Source organism: Streptopelia decaocto (assembly GCF_964273445.1).
Source record: "Streptopelia decaocto genome assembly, chromosome: 2".
NCBI lineage: Eukaryota > Metazoa > Chordata > Aves > Columbiformes > Columbidae > Streptopelia > Streptopelia decaocto.
Genome location: NC_138655.1, coordinates 157,763,112 through 157,784,128, shown reverse-complemented (window position 1 = coordinate 157,784,128; position 21,017 = coordinate 157,763,112). Strand labels below are relative to the sequence as shown.

General features: G+C 42.2%; 1 protein-coding gene across 1 annotated transcript in view; it reads left to right on the top strand.

Annotated features, from left to right (window-relative positions):
* SCN5A (sodium voltage-gated channel alpha subunit 5) overlaps positions 1-21,017 on the top strand; it is a 216,003-nt gene that overhangs the window by 81,080 nt on the left and 113,906 nt on the right. Inside the window, exons 9-11 of the mRNA XM_082046668.1 lie at positions 14,281-14,422; positions 15,955-16,152; positions 20,666-20,848. Coding sequence (XP_081902794.1) covers positions 14,281-14,422; positions 15,955-16,152; positions 20,666-20,848 — 523 coding nt within the window. The remainder of the gene's footprint in view (positions 1-14,280; positions 14,423-15,954; positions 16,153-20,665; positions 20,849-21,017) is intronic.

The following is a 21,017-nucleotide window of genomic DNA, read 5'->3' as shown; positions in this document are numbered from 1 at the left end:
TGTGTGTCACTTATTCAGGTCTAAAATCTTTAGGGGCCTTATTACAGTTCTTTTTCAATAAGTTTAAATTTCTCAGTAAAAAAAAATAGTGAAAAGTAAGAAAGACTTCGGCTGAGTGAAGAGTATTTTAAAGGAAATGAAAGAGGAATGGAAACAGAAAAGCTGGAGGGATTTAGACTGATGATGAATTCTTGGCTTTTGGCAAAGGAAGATAAACAAATCAACAAATGCTAGTCCCCAAAATAACATGCTTTGGAAATGGGAAGGTACCCAGTTTTGAGTTGTGTTCTACATTTGTACGTGATGTGTTTATAGAGTACGCATGTTTGATTTTCTTATAGCGTAGACAGTGAAGAGATCCAGAATAATTCCTGTGGTATACTAACTTATTCTGGATAAAAGGGTCCCCCAACATAAGAAGGGCATGGACTTGTTGGAGTGAGTCCAGAGGAGGCCATGAAGATGATCAGAGGGCTGGAACATCTCTGCTGTGAAGATGGGCAGAGAGAGTTTAAGTTGTTCAGCCTGGAGAAGAGAAGGCTCTGGGGAGACCTTATGGCAGCCTTCCAGTACCTAAAGGAGATCTTTAGAAAAGCCTGAGAGGGGCTTTTTACAAGGGTGTGTAGTGAGAGGACAAGGGGTAATTACTTTAACCTGGAAGAAGGTAGATTTAGATTGGATATAAGGAAAAAATTCTTCACCATGAGGGTGGTTACGCCCTGGAACAGGCTGCCCAGGGAAGCTGTGGATGCCCCATCCCTGGCAGTGTTCAAGGCCAGGCTGGACAGGACTTTGAGCAAGTGGAAGGTGTCCCTACCCATAGGAGTGGATTTGGAACTGGTCTTTAAGGTCCCTTCTGACCCAAACCGTTCTATGATAAAGGACTTCATTCATATCCCTACAATCTGTGGATGCTGGCAGTACCTCCTGCATCCAGTCCTCAGGGTCTAAGTGCACTGCCTGTGTGACCTTATTTGACAGATTCTCTTGATCTTGATGGAAACAGAAGACTTTAGATGGGATGGAGAGAGATGGTATCTTGTGTGGTCAGAGGAGACTGTAAACCATGCTAAGACTGTAGGCTGTTAGGACCTGCAAACTTGCTTGTGGACAGGAGGGCAAGAAGACCCATGGGGTCCTGGAGAGAGACACTTGACTTTCAGCTGACACCATCTATATCTGTATTTACATAAAACAAAGGGAAAGCTGAAGTGTCAGCCTTCCCTCTCCATGTCTGGCGTGACTGATCTGTGTTGCCAGTCTAATTTAGCCTGTAAGCTCCTTGGGCAGAGGGCCATGTTTTCCTCTTTGTTTGTTCCAAGGAAGGCACAATGTCAGCATTCAGTAATTAAATGCTTTGTTGATTGTAATACATTGCATTTATCCAGGCTCAGGCTGGACTCCAAGACTACTGGGATGTTTCCTGGGGATCCCAGGATCTGGCAATCTACCTGTGCTTGTGGACTTTGGCCTTTGCTAGCCAACAGGCAATAATATTGAGGAAGAAATGTTCTGCACAGCAACAATATTTTGCACATCATTAAATATTATACATTATTGTCCTTGATGATCTGAACTATTGTGGTGGCTGGCTGCTAAGGTCATAAACAATTTCAAAAATGTTGATTAGATTATAGATTGTGAGGCATAGCTTAGGGACTACTGCTATGGAATTGCCCAAATGGTGGAAAGTTAAATACTGATCCAATATCCACAGAGAATCTAGCTAGTAGCTAGTAGGGTTTTAAGGGTTGGGTTCTAGCAAAGCATATTAGCAAAACCACTCTTGTTTTCTTCCCTAGAAAGTCAATAAATCTGAGTGTGTCAGCAAAAAGCCATGACTGGAGAAAGCCTCCAAGGGAGGTACTGTGCCCACGATAGAGTCACAGCCTGAAACAGCCAGGGGAGAAATTCCAGCTCTTGTGCATAAGAGGAGGAAAATGCCACCCCCGTGTTTAGAATCTGAGTGCTTGTTTTGATAAATACATTAAAAACTATCAGTTTTTGTGCCATTAAGGGACAGTGACTTTCTCTTTGTGCATCAGTTTGTTTTTCCTCAGCCTCTTGCTATTTTAGTTAAGTATTTAATACCACTGGGTAAGGTTTGGATTTAAATGCCTAAAAATGTGGAATAAATACTCCTACTTTACACTGTTTTTTAGCTCAGGACTAGCATGTATTGTCTTGTCTGCTATAATTTGCTCAGAGTTCCTGACACTCATCCCTTTGTTTAAAGACATGAAGATAATTAGGAAGGTGATCCTAAGGCCTCAGGGGACCTGCAAAGTCATGTATTCCCACCTGTTACAAGAGACCGTAACTTACAGGCTGATGTATCTAACAGAGTGGGATTTGTTTTCTCTCTTCCTTCAATGGTCAAAACCAAGACCAAGTACATTCAATAGTAAAACGTAGAATCTGAATGCAGGGGACCTTTTAGGACAAGTTGTACCACAGGATCAGGGGAGGTGAGTTGAGAGTGAGTGGACGAATCACACTGTGGTTTTACCCTGTCTATTAGTACAGAATTTAATGACACATGTGGATGCTTAAGTTGGGATCCCATCAAGGCGTCAGGAAGGGGGATCAGGAAAGACAGATGGCAAGGCCATGTCTGGATGTTCACAGCATTTTTGCAGCGTGCTTATGCTCCCAATTTGGAGCTTGACTTTATCAGCCTCTGGAGTGCAATGAGGACCCAAAGGAAATGTGGGGAAGGTGGTGTCATGTGTGCACTCCTGGAGGGATTTGTTGTTAGAGTGAGGGATATCTGTGTTGTGGCTGGGATATTAAATCTCGAGATAATTGACAAAGCCATCTTAGTGCATTTTTAAAAGCATGTTAATGACACTCTGAGGTTTGGCTGGTTGCTGTTATTATAGCAGAGTAAAAAAAAAAAAAAAAAACACAACAACAACCTAAATCTACTATAGCAATTATTAGGTGATGAGACTCAGATGGTCTAATGTAAGAACAGGTAGTGATGGAGACTGCAACTTGAGCTGGAGCAGCAGGCCAAAATCAGCAGGGAAATGATCGTCAGTGGATGCTATATCTCAGACAACCTAATTATCTCCAAGGTGGGGGCTTTATTACATTACTAGGAGGGACTGTTTTCTGAACAAGCACCCAAACTGCCAATAAAACAGGAGGTAATGGATCTAGCTAATATTGATTCTAGTTCAGAAGGGATTTGAATGGATGTATGTCGCTCAGCAGCAGCACACATAGCTCTAGTACTTTAACTGGTAGTTGGAAGAAAAAACATTTGTTTATGTCTTTAGGTAGGCTCAAGCAACCTCAAGGAGCTACTTTAAAAATCACGTTGCAGAGACATGGTAGAAATAATAGGGAGATGGCCTTTTTCTTGGTTGCACAAGGACTAACCTGTCTGTGGGGTTTCCCATGTGATGCCTCAGAAACTTTCTTCACAATGCCTGAAATTTGATGTTTCTTCAGTTAATCAAATAGAACTTTTGTGTCTTTTTCATTTTTTTTATCCAGCTGCATTTTCCCCCTTGATGTACTGCAAGACTTTTCTTTGTATTTACAAAGAACAGAGTCTAATGGAAACAAGAAGTAATGTTTGGAGTGGGGAGAAATAAAATGATTGTGATCAAAGGTGTTCTTTGACTCAAAGTGAATGCTAGTGATGCATACTCAGTGTTTCACAACAGGCACATTCAGGGTGCTACATTAATGGAAAAATTTTCTGCTCTGAGATGTGTGTCACAGATTGGTTGGACACTGGAAGCAAAGCTAACAGCAAAGCTCTTTTAACAAAGAAAATGGAGTGTAGTTGCAGAACTATTCATGTTCCTAGATGTGTTTCAGGGTTAGATTTGGTTGTTCTTTTGGACGTGGCTGCACTGGGATTTGTCCAAGTTGGTTCTCTTTGCAATTTCAGCTTCTTTTATTTGATTTGGTTAAAATAAATGGAGAAAGCTCCTATAGATAGTCTGATTTTCAAAGGGATTACAAATTCTCTAATATTGCTTTTCAATTTAATTCCCAGTGTAGTAGCTTATCCAATTTTGAACACCTTGTTTTAGCCCTGAGGAAGGTCCAGGAGAGATCCAGCACAATAATCAAATTGTGCTGGTTCTTAGCTAGGAGCAGAAGCTGAAGTCTCTTCTAGCCTTCATGAAATCCAGTCTTAGCATCAAGTGGACTATGGTTTGCAAGGGCTGCAGAAGGGCAGATGACAGCAAGCAACGCCATACACTTCTACAGCTGGGCATCATAGTTCTTTTGAAGGCATCTACCCTACTGTGTGAAAATGACCCTTGAAGGCAAAGCTACCACATATCCATAGATGAGTATTTATGGTGACAGTGCCAAAGGGAAGTCTCATAGCTGGACACGATGCTTGAGGGTGTGTTCAGGGACCTAGAGCAAGGACAAACACAGGACCTTCGTGCCTGGCCCCAGGCAAGAAGAGAGGGAATCTCCAAGGGCACTGCTGTCAGGAGGAGATGCCATCCTGATACCACCTTCAGATCCAATGAGCCATCTCACTAGAGCACACCAGCACTGCCTCTACCAGCCATCACCCGGCTGCGACCACCAGACCACGTTTCCCAGAGAGGGGGCTCTGGGAACCGTTTCATGTCAGCTGCACCAACCTGCTCCACACCAGCTATGCAGTTGCAGCTTGCTCCTTCTCCATGACTATCAGCCGTTCATTTTGATGAAATGACCAATACCGCAGAGTCCTGTGCTTCCCCACATAGTAAAGGCATATGGGGGCTGCAGCAGTGTGGAGTTATTGGTCCATGGAAAAGCAAGATATATTTCAGCTCTAAAGCATCTCCACTTTTATCCTGTTGTTATTTCACGAGGACATTTTTCTGCTGTGCTTAAACTGCTGTTTTTTCTTCCCCTTCTGCCTGAAGGCTTGGAAGAGCAATAGAAACAGCAAGGAAATTTGTCCATTAGGAGAAAGACAAACAGACAAGATGCTATCAATGTACAAGGTAAACAAGCAGAAAAAAAAAGAGAAACTTATCTTTGTTATTTTCACTTTTTCACTTGCAACTACAACAGGCAGCTGGCTTTTCAGAAAAGTGTAGATGTTTTAAGTCAGTTGTGTCCCCTTTGGATCTCAAGGTCAGACTGCGTAATTTTTTCTTTCCTTTTCACATGATATGTCCTGTATATTCAGCTCGTGGGCAGGAATAGTCTACGAGATGATACTGACAATGAAAGCACATTTGCATCGTGTCGGTACTGATATTACCAAAAAGTCTAGTGAAAAGGAAGGAAAAGCAGCCAGAAAAGATACTTCAGGATGCATCAAGAAAGCACCTTTGGCAACTGCATCCTGGTAACTGTTGCTATAGAAACTTTAGCTACCTTTATCCTCACTATGACCTTGATTTTTCTTAACAGGGTACATTAAAATAATGTACAGTATGGGACAAGGTTCTGTATGGTTTGGTAAGTTCTGCTGTCACTGAGCTTATTGCATATAAGGAATGAAGGAAAGACCATGTGGTGTAACACTTCTCAAAGTTTTTGAGCAAGTCCTACTTCTAAAGTATCATCAGAAAAAAGCTTTGTTTCCTTTTCTGTTGTGGCATTTTACTAAGGTAATTAAAACCAACACATAATTGCATCAGATGCCTGTTTTCGTAGTCAGCCTGAGTACAAAAAGCAACATTTTTATGGTAGGTTCTCCACACCACTGTACCGTCAGCATACTCATTGCGACATGTCCAGCGATGCAGCACTTGGATCTCTCCAAGCTGTATTATCATTCCTTTGCCTTTATGCATTCTCCACCCAACGATTTAAAGTCCCTTGCAAGGGCTTATCACATCCCTCAAGGGCAGAGAAGAAACATGCACTGTACTGAGGAGCAGAGCTGTTATCAGATGCTTCCATTGGTGTTACTTTGTGCAGCCCAGTGCTGCAGCCCTTGCCCAGCCCTTAGCAGGCGGAGAGCCTGGACCAGTGTGTGTGTCTGCCAGAAGAACGTGCCAAACAGCATGTTCTCCCACAGCTCTTCATCCCCTGCAACCAAACATGCCCACTTACACAACCGCAGCTGCACTGGAAATTGGGGAACTGCAGCAGAGAATAATGCACCCAGTTGGTTCTTTTAATCTGCTTCTGGCAGTTTGGGCCACTGCAGCTCTGAGTTGCCTGAACTTAAATCTGTATTGTTGTTGTTGTTGTTTTTGTTACTATTGCTTGCTGTCTTGGTATCAGAAGGCCCCAGACTCAGTCACAGCACAGGACAGACATGGATCTGTTGGAGAGGGGCCAGAGGAACCACAGAAATGATCTGAGGCTGGAACAACTCTGCTGGGAGGACAGGCTGAGAGAGCTGGGGTGTTCAGCTGGAGAAGAGAAGCTCCGGGGAAACCTTACTGCAGTCTTTCAATACTTAAAAGGGGCTGATAAGAAAGGTGTGGACAGACTTTTTAGCAGGGCCTGTTACCATAAGACAAGGAGTAATGGTTTTAAACTGGTAGCATGTGTTTGACTTGCTGCATGAATGGGTCCATCACAGGGAAAGGGCTCCTTGGGAGCTTTGGCATGTGCCTAGTGGGACTGCTGTGTTCATAACTCCCACCAATTCAGTTTGATGGGATACAGCTGGCTAATGAGAGGGAAAGACTGGAAAGGCTGGTGGAGTAGTTTGAAAGGGAATACAGTTCCCAAATGTGACTTCTTCAAGTACCCTATGCAACTTCAACAACCCCAGGCAGTGCTAGAGGTTTAGGGAAGAGTGGTTGGAAAGCTGCCTGGGGGAAAAGGATGTGGGGGTGTTGATCGACAGTGGCTGAACATGAGCCAGTGTGTGCCCAGGTGGCCAAGAAAGCAAACAACATCCTGGCTTGTGTCAGGAATAGTGTGGCCAGCAGGACCAGGGCAGTGACCTTACTCCCCCTGAACTGGGCACTGGTGAGGCCAAACCTTGAATCTTGTGTTCAGTTTTGGGCCCCTCATGCCAAGAAAGCCCTTGGGGTGCTGGAGCGAGTTGAGAGAAGGGAATGGAGCTGGGGAAGGGTCTGGAGCACAAGTGTGATGGGAACGGCTGAGGGACCTGGGGGGTTCAGCCTGGAGAACAGGAGCTGAGGGGAGACCTTCTGATCTCTGAACTGCCTGAAAGGAGCTTGGAGCATGGAGGGGGTTGGTCTCTTCTCTCAAGTAAACAAGTGACAGGATGAGAGGAAATGGCCTCAAGTTGCACCAGGGGGGTTTTGATTGGATATTAGGAAAATTTTTCTCCTGGTAAGGGTTGTCAGGCATTGGAACAGGCTGCCCAGGGCAGTGGTGGAGTCACCATCCCTGGAGGGGTTTGAAAGACCTGTAGATGAGTTTCTTAGGGACATGGTTTAGTGCCAGTGTTGGGTTTACAGTTGAACTCAATCATAAAGATCTTTTCCAACCTAAATGATTCTATGATTCTTCAGATGTCACCAAAGTGAGGTTATTTTGGAAAGATTCATGTGTGTTGTTTAAATTAGCAGCACAAGTAATCTAATTATACCCCAGATTAGCAAGCAATATTAACAAATTTATTACCAACCTTCAGACTGTACAGCATACCTTAAATGAATTTAACTAGATTTTAATGTAAATCACATAAACTTGTCCATGTATTCTGTGTTGGCCACAGTGTCACGAAAATGAGGATGATTTGCTCATGATGAGAAAGCCTCTCACTTGAGTTTGAGAAAAAACACAAAGCAAGTAAGATGCTGAAAGATGCTGCAGGGGCCATGGGTGTAACTTTATGTATTATACAGGCTTAGGGGCAGCAATACCAGTCCTCACTCCTGGGGATCAGTTGTGCATTTGGAAGATCACGTCTCTCGTTAAATAGCAGGAGTAGGGATTAAATATAAATCCACTCAGTTCTTAAGGATGGGTAATATTACCTTTTAGACAAAGCTGTAACAAGCTCATCAGCCACAAGAGAGAAGCAGACTGACTGTGGGCTCCAGTCTTCATTAAGCAGTAATCTTTCATTATGTTTATGGTGATAAATTATTGCCCTACATTTTGTTTGATGGGTTAGACAGAAGATCTGGTGTTGGGCCACTGGATTGAGTGGGAAGAAATGAGAGTTTCCTTACCTTGCTGTAGCATGAAGTCTAAAGAAGGCACCTTGCGGCAGAGGGGGTTCTTCCTCTCGCTGATTGCATGTGTGCATGGAGAGGTCTGACGTCTCAGGCTGAAACCAGTGGTTTCCATCTACCTGAATGAGTAGCCGGTGAGGAATTTGAAACTTTTTTTGTGGATGGAAGTCTGTGGGGCAACAAAGGTGATTAAGGGAGTGGAGCACCTCCCTTATGAAGAAAGGCTGAGGGAGCTGGGTCTCTTTAGTTTGGAGAAGAGGAGACTGAGGGGTGACCTTATTAATGTTTATAAATATATAAAGGGTGAGTGCCATGAGGATGGAGCCAGGCTCTTCTCGGTGGCAAACAACGATAGGACAAGGGGTAATGGGATCAAGCTGGAACACAAGAGGTTCCACTTAAATTTGAGAAAAAACTTCTTCCCAGTAAGGGTGACAGAGCACTGGAACAGGCTGCCCAGGGGGGTTGTGGAGTCTCCTTCTCTGGAGACATTCAAAACCCACCTGGACATGTTCCTGTGCGACCTCACCTAGGCGTTCCTGCTCCAGCAGGGGGATTGGACTAGATGATCCTCTGAGGTCCCTTCCAATCCCAAACATACTGTGATACTGTGGCATACAGAGGTCAGTGGGTGCTCTGAACCTGTGAGCAAGCCTGCTCATGGGCATCTCCTTCCCTTTGCTCCTCCAGTTTCAGCTCCTTGTCGATGTTGCTCTTTCTCTTTTTATTCTGACCTCTTTTTAATTTTTTTTTATTTCTCCTGTGCTGTTTGGTTGGATTTGCTTCAATGTCCTTCCTTTCAGACCATTGGCACCCCTGGATTTGAAATACATCCTTCGGATTCTTTCTGACCCCTTGGATGCCTGGAGTGAGAGCTGCTGGGTGCTCCTAGTGAGACCCGACCAATGTGAGGCATAACTCTGTGAGGCAGATGTTGGCTCTTAGATGGTAATTAATAGGAAATTGTAATTCAGACCCTCTAACCATGGTTAGGTTTTAATATAACAAAAGAAGAAAGAGAAGAAGGAGAGTGACCTGTGACTTTCAGGCAGACCAAGCACCTGCTGACAGCAATGCCTGGCTTTGGGTTTGGTGGTGCCTTTCAGCCCCTTTCTCCTACATGCCCAGTCACCCTTACAACATCAGTTTTTTAAAATATTGCCCTGTTTCAGAATGGGTAGTTTCATCTTGTCAGGCAGGAGCAAATGTTAGTCTAAGGATCTTTATCCATTTCACTCCAAGCACTGCTCGATATTCACTGCTTGTTTGGCTGCTGGTCTCCACCCTCAAAGCCAAGGGAAGTGAGAAAACATGGGAGGAGCAGCGAAAAGCACTCAGGTCTGTGACCTAAAGGAGATCTAAGCCTTTCCTTTGTGACCCGCGGAATTTAATACAAAGAGACAGGCTGAAAAAGACTCTACCATGCACATCAACGAGCCTTGGGAGGCCATGGGCACTGTCTCTCCTTCCAGTTCTTACTGCCAAGCTTTGAAACCCCATCGTGCTCACCAGGATGGTTCCCATTCCTCTGGAATAAACCATGTGTCGAAGATATCAGCTATAAACATTTCAGCTTGGTTTCTGCATTCTTAGGCTTAAGCTGGGACCTAAGCAGGAACACTAAGGAACTCTCATCACATTTTTGTTTGGTTTAGTTTTGTTTGGGTTTGGTGGTTGTTTGTTTGTTCGTAGTTTTGTTTGTTTGTTTTAACTTTTGGTGTGTCTGTGGTATGCAGCGTATCTCCTCTTATTGCTGCTTTTATATGCTATTTGGTGTAGCAAGCCAAAGTGTGTCTGCCACCTAAACCAACTGAAAGTGCAGCCTTTACCTTGCAGATGTTGCAGCCGACATCAGCAGCTCTTTGGCGCTGATTCCCGGTAACACATGAACAACCCTCCTCATATTTTCAGGGGCTGAATGTTACAATCCAGCACATGGTGGTTTTACAAATCTTCTTTTATTGCACAACCCTATTGGCTACTACTGTCTGGATCAGCAGGTTACTTGGCTTGCCTAGATTAAACTCCGGAGTGAGAGCATTTTGTAATTACATCCCTCAGCTACAACTCTCTGGCATTCCCAATCTGTGTTATTTAAAAGAAAGCTGTTTCTTATGTTCTTTAATTTCCTGTACCAATGCCAGCTTACAATGGTGATTACAGCCTGACGGATAGGTAGGTAGACTGATGCTTTTAACTTTTCCAAATCAATGACACTAATTTTATTGTGATCAATTGAACGGCATCCTGTGAGGCTCCTGTGGAGGTTGTTATATTTATGCAGCTTGTTGCTGTTGTCCATCCTTATGCATCAGAGGAGAGTGCGATCCTGTGAAATGCTTCCCTGAGGTAAAAGAAGCTGAAGATTTTACTAAAAAATCTGAAGGGTAAGGCTTAATATTACACATCAAAGATGCTTCAGCAAAATCTTGAGACTCCTTAAAAAAATCCTCAGAGGAAATGGTGTCAGTTGCAGAATAATATTCTCATGGGAGAGTCTTACACCTGAATTTCTGTAGAGTGTTTTTCTGGGAGGAAGCATTTTGTTTCCCTCTCAGTGTTTTTAAGGCGTTCCCCACACCCCATGGTTTATTGCTTCTGATGGCTACAAAAAACAGTGAGCAAGAATAAGGATTTGAAAAGGAGGGTATTTTGTCTGAAGTGTCTCTAGTCCCCGTAAGAAGGATATGAGCTAATATTAATAGCATTTTTGATGTGGAGTTCATGCTTTTTGTGCTGAAGACACCTCGTTTGAATGCTCTTACACCTGAATGTAATATTAGAGAACCGTGTACCCTCACTGCGGAGTCAGATCTTTCCACACCAGTAATCTATTTCTGAGCAGAAAAGGTTTTAGAGACAAATAAAGACAGAATGAAACATGATAAAATAGCTGTATTATAAACAGAAAATAGTATTCTGAGGTACCATTGCTGACTTTCACAGTCAGAGGAGTTGCATTTCCATGTCCTAGGGCTTTCCAAGGAGCTGTGATAAAGTGCTTTGAGCAGTTTCTCTAATGCTGTTCTGCATCCAAACAGATTTTTGCCAGGAAGCAGCATTGGCAGTGAACCTAAGAGTGATTTTTTTTTTTAGCCTCTAATCTCATGGTGCCAAGAGGTTCCTATGAAAATACATCTAAGTGCAATTCTCCTAATATCTCCTTTCTTTCAGACTTTCTTGCTCAAAATGGTGAAGGGATTAAGAGGAAAGTCTCTCTCATATTGAAGTTAATGGTAAAATTTCCATTTTGCCTAAGATTTTAGGTAATTTATTCTAGATGAAACCTAATTTCCAAACAAATGCCCCACCTAGGATTAAGTTCACCATTAAAGGAATCACCATCAAGTTTCTCACAGCCACGTTCGGATGTTTTAGCCATTAGTAATAATGTTAAAACATGAGCTGTGAGACCAGCTCACTGGCACCACTTGGGATTGGTCTTTTGTGGAAGACTAAGGAAAGTCCATCCACTTCTAGACGTGGTTGCTCAGTTTCCAGCCAAGCACAGTGTGTGCATTCAGTCATTTTCTCACGACAAAAGGAAAAAGAGCTTTACAAAAGTGTTTGTGTCCTGTCTGGACACAATGTCTTATCACAAGTGAGCGGAAAGGTTTTCCTTCTCAGAAACCCAGAGGATCAATCTCTGGGAGCTCTAGAAGAGTGTCGGCAGCACGTCACGGGCACCGTAGTCTGCAGCAGCAGATCAGAGGCAGAAATCTCGTGTATCTAAGGTAGAGAGTGACAGCAGATGCTGCCTTTGGGAGAGCGGAGATGTAGTGAAAAAGCCGCCTCAAAAAAGGACATGGATATACAAGAGAGATTCAGTGCGCATCTGCATATTTTAGGGGAAGAAAGCTGAGATTTCTGCATTTCATGCTCTTCTAACTCTGTAATGTTACTGTGACTTTTATTTAACTGCGGTCTTGCCAGGGGACAATAGGTAGTCAAAGTAGGAAAGATCTAGAAGGAGGCATTTGTAGGCTGGCGGGGAAAAAGATTTAGAAGCATCTCTCTTCTTCTTTCTTTGTGAGATGTAGTTCCTATTGTCTACATTCTCAATTGGTATAAACTAACTTGCCTTCACCTAAGGCAATAGAATGATTTATTATATTCTCACTTTTGTATTACATTTAATTCATTAAGCATCAACTGTTCTTTTTCATTTTTATTGCTTCTTCTGAAGACTGCTGCAAACAAGGTTAGGCACACATTTTGTGATGCTTCAGCACTCCTTTTCTCTGTGTTCAAAGCAGACATACTTAAAAATTTGTGCTTGAGTAATGATATGAACTTAAGCTTCTTAAAGTGTTGTTGAATGTCTAATGTCGGCGGCTGACACTGTAGATTGGTATGACTTCAAAACATATAGCAATGTATTCTTATCTCGACATGCAATACAGGGTTGCTATCCAGTGCTGTAGAGATTTGATTTATATCAAGATAAAACTGATCTTTTAAAAAAATATTTATTTTTGATGCTGAGCTGTACTCTGCTTTCTCAGGAGTTAATTTTTTTCAGTTATTTATTTTTTTTTTTAATTACATTTCATTATTTGGCAAGTGATAGGTTGCATTAGTTAGCAACTGATAGGACAAGAGGAAATGGCCTCAAGTTGCATCAGGGGAGGTTTAGATTGCATATTAGGAAAAAATTATTCACAGAAAGGGCTGTCAGGCATTGGAACAGGCTGCCCAGGGCAGTGGTGGAGTCACCATCCCTGGAGGGGTTTAAAAGGTGTTTAGATGAGGTTCTCAGGGACATAGTTTCGTGCCAGAGTTAGGTTATGGTTGAACTCTATGATCTTGAGGGTCTCTTCCAACCTAAATGGTTCTATGATTATATTTCTATTACCACTATGCATTTTGATTTGTGGCAATATTCTACTTTGGAAAAAAAAATAGCAGTGGTTGAAACAGCCTGTGGGTTATTGCTGGGCGGGGCGGGGTGAGGGGGGGTGCTAAAAACTGTACACATTGGACACACTCTACATTAATGGTGAAGTGTCTAAAATGGTTGGATATTACAATAATCATCCTATTTGGAGGCAGTTCAGAAAACCTTGATTCCTCCATCCGACAGGCAGAACATCAAGCTCACCATCTGCCAGGGCAGAGGGTATTGCTGTTATCAAAACGCTGCCTGGAAGTTGATTACTCTCAGTGTCTCTGATCTCTGACAAAGTGCTTTCACAATCCCCCTTATTCCAACCATCCCTAGGTGTGTCAGCTGGAATTTGCACCAAATTGTACCATGTCCATCTCGATCTGAAGCACAAGGAGAACAGAGGGAGCTGGTATTACTGCAAATTCTGCTGAGATCTGCTTCTCCAGATAATTTGATGCTTCCCACCTAACAAATGCCCAAAAACTGTAGGGCTCCAGGGCACTGACAACATCCTTGATCTCATATTCTCTTCCTATGATACACAGTAGTTCTTCTCCTCTTCTACGTGGCATTCTTCTCCTTTTCTGGCATATGGGGCTAGACAATTACTTGTAAAAACTCTCAAAGTTTAGTGAGACCCAGTGAAATTCATACTATCTATCTGCATGCCACTTAATACGTGAATCTGCAAGTACATTTTCCTGGCACGAACGGAAAAAAAATGTCATGACCCCAGACTATGGTGGTGAGTGGAACAAAGGGTTTCTTAGATTAAAGATTTAGTCCTTGCGGGGGGTGAGAACAAGGTCAGGCGTAGGGAGCAATCAGGAAGGTGCTCAGATGACACGTACTGATGTTATCCTGCCAGTGTCAGGCGATGTGGCCAGAAAAGCAGGTTCACTGTTCACAATATTAGCTACAACCGTAATAGGACACACCAAATTCATAATTCTTAATTAGGAATAAGTGCCAAGAGAAGTCATGTTTAAGTCCTGCCTAGGCACCTAATTCCGATCTATTCCAAGTATCTGAAATGTTAGGCGCTCGTTTGTCATTGCAGCTCAAGCTATGGTTACCATTTTCCAGTTTATCCTATCAAAGAAAAAATAAAATTGCGAAGATCTTCGCTATTGTGCAGTTGGCATCCACCTGTTTCCTGTATTTCACCCGCTGGAGGAATTTACCTTTGAGCATTTGGGCTCTTAACCAAGAGCATTCAATATGTGCCCTTGGAAAGCAGTTTCTCCATGCTGAAGCCATTTATGATGCATTTCATGTATTGTCCTTCATGTTTTGCAGCACGTGCCCAGAGGGATATATATGTCTGAAGGCCGGGGAAAATCCCGACCATGGTTACACAAGCTTTGATACTTTTGGCTGGGCCTTTCTCTCTTTGTTTCGTCTTATGACTCAAGATTGTTGGGAACGCCTTTATCAACAGGTATGAGATTGTTCTATTGCAGTTAAAAATATAAATACATCATCTTGTTGCAGTTATATATTCAATACTTAAAGAATTGCTGGTTATTAGGTAAACTGTCTTGTGTGTGTTGTGGACGAGGACCATCAATTGTTAACGGAAAAGTTGGTACTGAGAGAAAGATGCTTTGAATGTGTATTTTACCTGAATCTGAATAAAGTTCACCACTCAGTGAAGATCACCACATCACCGCTTAATGATATATATATATTTTTTTTTTTTTGGTGGCTGGTGTAATATGAACTTACCTTTTGAGCCCAGCTCAAAAAATTACTAGAAAAGGACCTGTGTACTTGGCATATCTGTTTTTGCAAGGCATGGTAATGAACAGGAATTCAGCAGATGGCAAGACTACCTAGTACTTTTCAGTTTCTCTGATGCAAACTTTTCATTATGGTCAACTTATGCTCCTTTTAGCACATATTTTTCTGAAATGTATGTGAACTCTGAAGAACTACATATGGTATTTTGCTACTAAATTACATGTTCTACCCATGAAGCCACTGAAGATTTACTTCCACATCTCAAAATTGTAAAATTCAAGCATTCTTATAAGGAAATGAAGTTAGTCAGTTAGTACTGACAGATACTACTCAAGATACTGAGGTAGACATCTTTGAAAGTACAGGGGATTTCAGCTTCACATGTAGCAAGTTTTACAATTTCATTCTGGGAAATTGTAGAACAATGAAACTGAAGATTCTTTAAACAACTATATTGCTTACCTGTCACAAAGCTGTATGTACAACTCTGGAAGGCTGAAACTGTCATGGCAAATAAGGGTGAACATCACTCCCTTTTATTATTTGACCTTATAATATCACACAGTGGTTTCTATCACCACCATCAAGTCACACACCATGAGACATATCTGCAATATAAGCTCAGCTTGTTGCCCTGGACTCCAGTTATGCCTATAAATCTGGTGGAGAACCGGGCAATATACTCAAGAGCACCCAAGGTTTGGTTCCTTCTTATCCTGAGGCAGATGTCTAAATAACTTTCAGATGAGTTGCACCCTAAAATTATCTTTTTTCCTCCCTATTGACTGTAAAGGACCTACATTGTAGACATCTGAAGGGATATAACATGAATCCTGCTTGGAAAGTTTCTGTACACTGCACAGAAATAGATTGAGCTATCTGGGGGAAGCTTTCCTTGCAACTGATTGTAAGATTATATATTCTCAAAGAAAACCAGCAGAAATATTTGGTAAAGGAGGAAAGCATTCTTCTTTTAGAAATGAATTTTACTGCAAGGCACATAATTTTTCACTAAGGTATAAACCTTTATTGTTGAGAAGATTATTTCCCTGCATGCGGTTGTCATTTGTCATCAAAGGGATTCTGTTTGGGCTATTAACAAAGGCTGAATTCAATTATATTGTAAATCTAAGTTTAAAAAACATGGGATTTTTTTGGTTTTGTGGGGTTTGTTTGTTTAAAAAAAAAAATTGTAAACAAGTGTTAGTGATTTTACCTTTGTGCTTCCAGACTCTCAGATCTGCTGGGAAGATCTACATGCTCTTTTTTATGCTGGTCATCTTTCTGGGCTCATTTTATCTGGTCAACCTGATTCTGGCTGTTGTGGCCATGGCGTACGAAGAGCAGAACCAAGCCACGATTGCTGAAACAGAGGAGAAGGAAAGAAAGTTTCGAGAAGCCATGGAGATGTTAAAGAAAGAGCAGGAGGTGAGTAAGCTATATGACGTGATTAGCCTTGGGTAACTTGAACGCATGGTACCTTGAGATTCACATTCTCTTTATTTTATTTTTATGTGATAACTGAATTAAGAGATTGATTGAAAGCAGCTTAACGTTTATTGTCCTAGGCAGAGTTATTACAATGCTTTCTAAAAGAAAAATGACAGGTTTTCCTGCTAGAATTGGGGCCATTTACGGTTTACGTATCCAGAGTTGTATTGGTTTAACTGTACCACATGTGCCAGCAGAGGAATTTATGTTGGTTGGCATATAAGACATTTAAATGATTCTGAAACTATACCTGTATTTGAGCACAGAACAGCTGCTCTGGTAGCTCAGCCATAGCCCCAGCTGAACTTCTTCCACCACCGCTTTAGCACATATTCATTTCCTCACTGTCTCATTCAAACTGCCATGAATATCCAACTGTTGGATAATGAAGATAAAGACGTAGAATAACCCATTTAAAGCATGTAGGACTTCATACGTGAACAAGTGAACATGGAGATCTTGAGGTGAAGCTTTGCACATTATGCAAATGATGTGGATTTAATGTTATGTCCTAAGTTTAAACAAAACAAGGAGGCCAAATGGTGAGTGTAGCCATGTAGCCTTAATAGCACTAGTTAATTTGCCTTTCACTTGTGTTGGGTAGAAAGCTGTCATTAAACAGCTGAAGAGAACATTTTAGATGCTATGAACAAGAAGACAATAAGAAAATTAGTCTGAAATAACATGTAGCACTGTAGTTGACACAAATAAATCCTTGATACACAATAGAAACTAATATACATAATTTTCTTTCGGGTACACATGGCTTCAGGGCCTAATCCACGGCCCATTTAAATCCTTGGAAAGAAAATAGAAAATGCAATTTACCCTTGACAGAGTGCTAGTAGAGGCTTATACATTGTTTAAGTCCTTTTAAAGGTCTTCTTTGATAGTTTAAGTAATAGGTAAATGCAATTTAGTCTATGTACAAGCACTTTGAAAAGAGTAAATTTCTGCCCTAATGTAAGGGACCAAACTAAGCTCCAACTTGTATCTATTTTGTACAAATTTTCATGTATTTTGACTCCAGCTGAGCTCTTCCTAATAACAGTCAACTTTGGTAGCCCCAGCTATAATTAAAGATATTTAAGAATTTCCTTTCAAAGGCTTTAATTTCAGTTAAGCCTGTATGTACACAAAAAAGGAACATTAAGCCCTGAAAGTCAGAACGTGTCAAACTAAAGGTTGCTCCTGAAAACCTAAATTGTTTCCATTTGTCTATATGTTTTATAACATAGTCCTTCTTCAGCCGACCATGTTATCATTTGCCTTGCTCAGTACAAAGGGTGGACAGTGCATGACTCAAGAGCAGCTCTGCGCTTTCTCATCATTTGTTCTCTAGCCTTAGGCCAGCTCGAGCAGACTTCCCAACTCAGGCATAAAAAGCCTGCTCCAAAGACAAAATGACTACCGTCCTCAGAGGTTTTGTAGTGCCTCGTGTCACTGCTCAGATTCTGTGTGCTTCAAAAATACTCATTTGTATTTGCAATACTCCTGGAGAATTATTCTAACCTTATGGAAAGGAAATTTAGGAGTACAGCAGTTGGCGTCCACCGTGTTCACTAGTGAAGCCCAGTAAATCTGAAGATCAACCCCTGATATTTCAAATTAAACCTCTGGAATCATAGAATCGTTTCAGTTGGAAGAAACCCTCAGGATCATTGAGTACAACCATAGCCTAACCTAAGTCTAGCACTGAACCATGTCCCGAAGAAGAAGAGTCTCAGGAAGGTGAACTGAGCGGCTGCACCTTGCAGCTTTCAGATGTCCTTCTCCAGTGTCTCGCTCTGGTCATCTCTACTCAGTTTTAATCTTGCTCTCCAAGCCTTTGTCAAGATCTTGGTTTTGACTTTCTCACTGTACTGCTAAGTTCTTGCCTCACGTCCTGTCTCCTGCATAGTCAGTGCTCATCTGAGCTAAGCTTTTCTTCCATCCTTCAACCACCACCCATCTTTGACAGACATGCCCAATCCCACACTCCTTTTCTTCCCCTGGGAGTTACTGTGGTGGGTTATGGCTTGCAATGGCTGAAGATCGGGACATGATCCAGCCAGAGGAACCCAACCAGAAAGTGTAGATAAGTAGAGACCTTCTGATCTCTGAACTGCCTGAAAGGAGGCTCTTCTCCCAAGTAACAGGAAGAAATGGCCTCAAGTTGCACCAGGGGAGGTTTAAGATTGGATATTAGGAAGAGTTTCTTCCTGGAAAGGGTTGTCAGGCATTGGAACAGGCTGCCCAGGGCAGTGGTGGAGTCACCATCCCTGGAGGGGTTTAAAAGACACCCAAATGAGGTTCTCAGGGACATGGTTTAGTACTAAAGTTAGGTTATGGTTGAACTCTCTGATCCTGAGGGTATCTTCCAACCAGAATGATTCTATGACTCCATGAATTCAAGGAATAGGTAAGAAAATGCTCAGAAACTGAAGATTAGTTTATTTTGCAGTAAGCATATAACATGCTTAGTAACACAACCTACAATATTTTCCAGATCAATAAAATATGATGGCAATCAGAAAACAAAACCAAAACTCTTTAGACCAGTTTTTACACTTTGCAGTATAAAGAGTGCACAAATATAACTGATTGGCCTGCTTGGGGACTATCAGTCAATTTATACAATTGGTCTAACACATTCCTAATCCTGAACTTAACACCAAAAGTCTTGCTGAATCTTCAGGAAGAGAAAGCACTTCAGCATAGCAATTAAATCAATTGAATTTAAAAAAAAAATAAATAAAGAAAAAGAACAACCTAGACTGGTGTCTGAGCCCTCCTCCTCTCTGCTCCAAGCAGCTTGCTCATGAAAGATATTTCCCACAGGAATTAAGTTTTGTTGTGCTCTCAGCTTGATAGAGCTACTGCTACTCCTTGAAATACATGATTGATTCTTTACACGACTGTTAAGTGCCTTCACTTTCCTTGGACTGATGCTTGTGGGAGGAAGGGAGTATTTTACTGTGGAGAGCTGATTGCCTGTTTGATTCTAGTTGGTTACAGACAATAGCGCTGAGGATTCATCTGTTTCTCCTGATCTTGGGAACCTGGAGAGACTTTTTTTTTTTTTTGTGATTCACTCACTTTACATATTCTGGCTGGGGGCTCTGCAAATGGGCTTGTCTCTAGATCCACTGAGAAGCAAACAGCTCCAAACCTGACATCGTACTTTGTGCTCAGGGCCCCCTCGCTCCTCCTGCCCGCACCAAGGATGGTGACCCCTTACGTTGTTGTGGACCGTGGCTTCCTCCCCACACCTACTGATTCTTCCTCCTGGCTGCTCATTTGCTTCTAAAGCTGTGGCTTTGTATGCTCAGCCTTTCGTGTTCGGCTTCTGCTGGGTTTCTAGCAGCTGGTCTGTTATCAGTCAGCTCCTGCGGCAATCCCGCCCGATAGCCAGCGCAGCACCAAAGCACATGGCAAAGCAAAGTCCACCTTATCTCCGGTTAAGCCTGCAATTTTCTCTTTGCATCTCTGATCGTCGCTGCCCATGCTGCTCCGTGGGATAAGTGTTTACAAAAGTGTGCCAGCTGAAGTGCCTGCTGTTCCTAGCATCCCTCTGTGAGCGATTGATAGGGGAGGAAAGCCCTGGCAGCCAGCTTGGCTCTCCTCCCATCCAGCCCTCTCAGTCCAACGGGCTCAAATCCAGGGGGGGTTTCATCTGAGGTTCCCCAGCTTGAGATTTTTTTTTTGATTTTTTGTTGGATCAGAGACTGTGTGAGCAGCATACACATGCAGGTGTGTGCACACAGGCTGCTCTTTTCATGAAATGTTGAATGTTTGTGAGTTTCATGTCAATCACGTTATTTTATGCAGCTGTTCCTAACGCTCCATCATTGGATCAGGGTGGCAGACCTGCACATGTGCATTTGTACCTGTTTCACTACTTCTTTATTTTCCTATGGCTAAATGTAGAGGTTAGAAACAGATTAACATTGGTTCCATCTGTGTTGGCCTTTATGTACTTAAAAGAGGCTTGTAAGAAAGATGGGCACAGACTTTTTAGAAGGGCCTGTTGTGATAAGACAAGGGGTGATGGTTTTAAACCAAAGGAGGGGATATTCAGGCTGGACATGAGGAAGAAATTTTTATACTGAGGGTGGTGAAACACTGTCCCAGGTTGTCCAGAGAGGTGGTGGATGAACCATCCCTGGAGACATCCCAGGCCAGGCTGGACGGGGCTCTGAGCAACCTGAGCTGGTGAAGATGTCCCTGCTCATGGCAGGGGGGGCACTGGATGAGCTTTGAAGGTCCCTTCCAACCCAAACTATTCTGTGATTCTGTTCTATGTGAGATAGTTTTATCATTAATGACCAGTTCGAATTTTTGATTTCTCTCTTATACAACCTTAAAACTTAGAATGAAAAATAATTACTGAGCAGAGTAATTATTAGTTCTCACTGAGATCCTAAACTCAAATAATACATTTTATGCCTTTTACCATCTTCTGTTTTAGGCACTAGCTGCTAAAGGAATTGATTCAATGTCACTTAGTTCATTGGAAATGTCACCTTCAGCGTCAAAAAATGCCAAGGAAAGAAGAAATAGGCGAAAGAAAAATAAATCTTTGGGGACAGAAGAGTATGGGGAAGACCAAAAGAATCCCAAGTGTGACTATGATGATAGCCAGAGGAGAATGGTAAGCCATGATCTGAAACGTCACTTATTCCACACTGCACTTTGCTGGACAGACCAGGCTCTGAAAAGGCAATTAAGCTGAAAGTTTCAGCAGTAAAGAAGAATCAGATATTTAATATCATGACTGACCTGCAGACAGTCTCTGTTAGAACAGTGGAAGGAAACATATT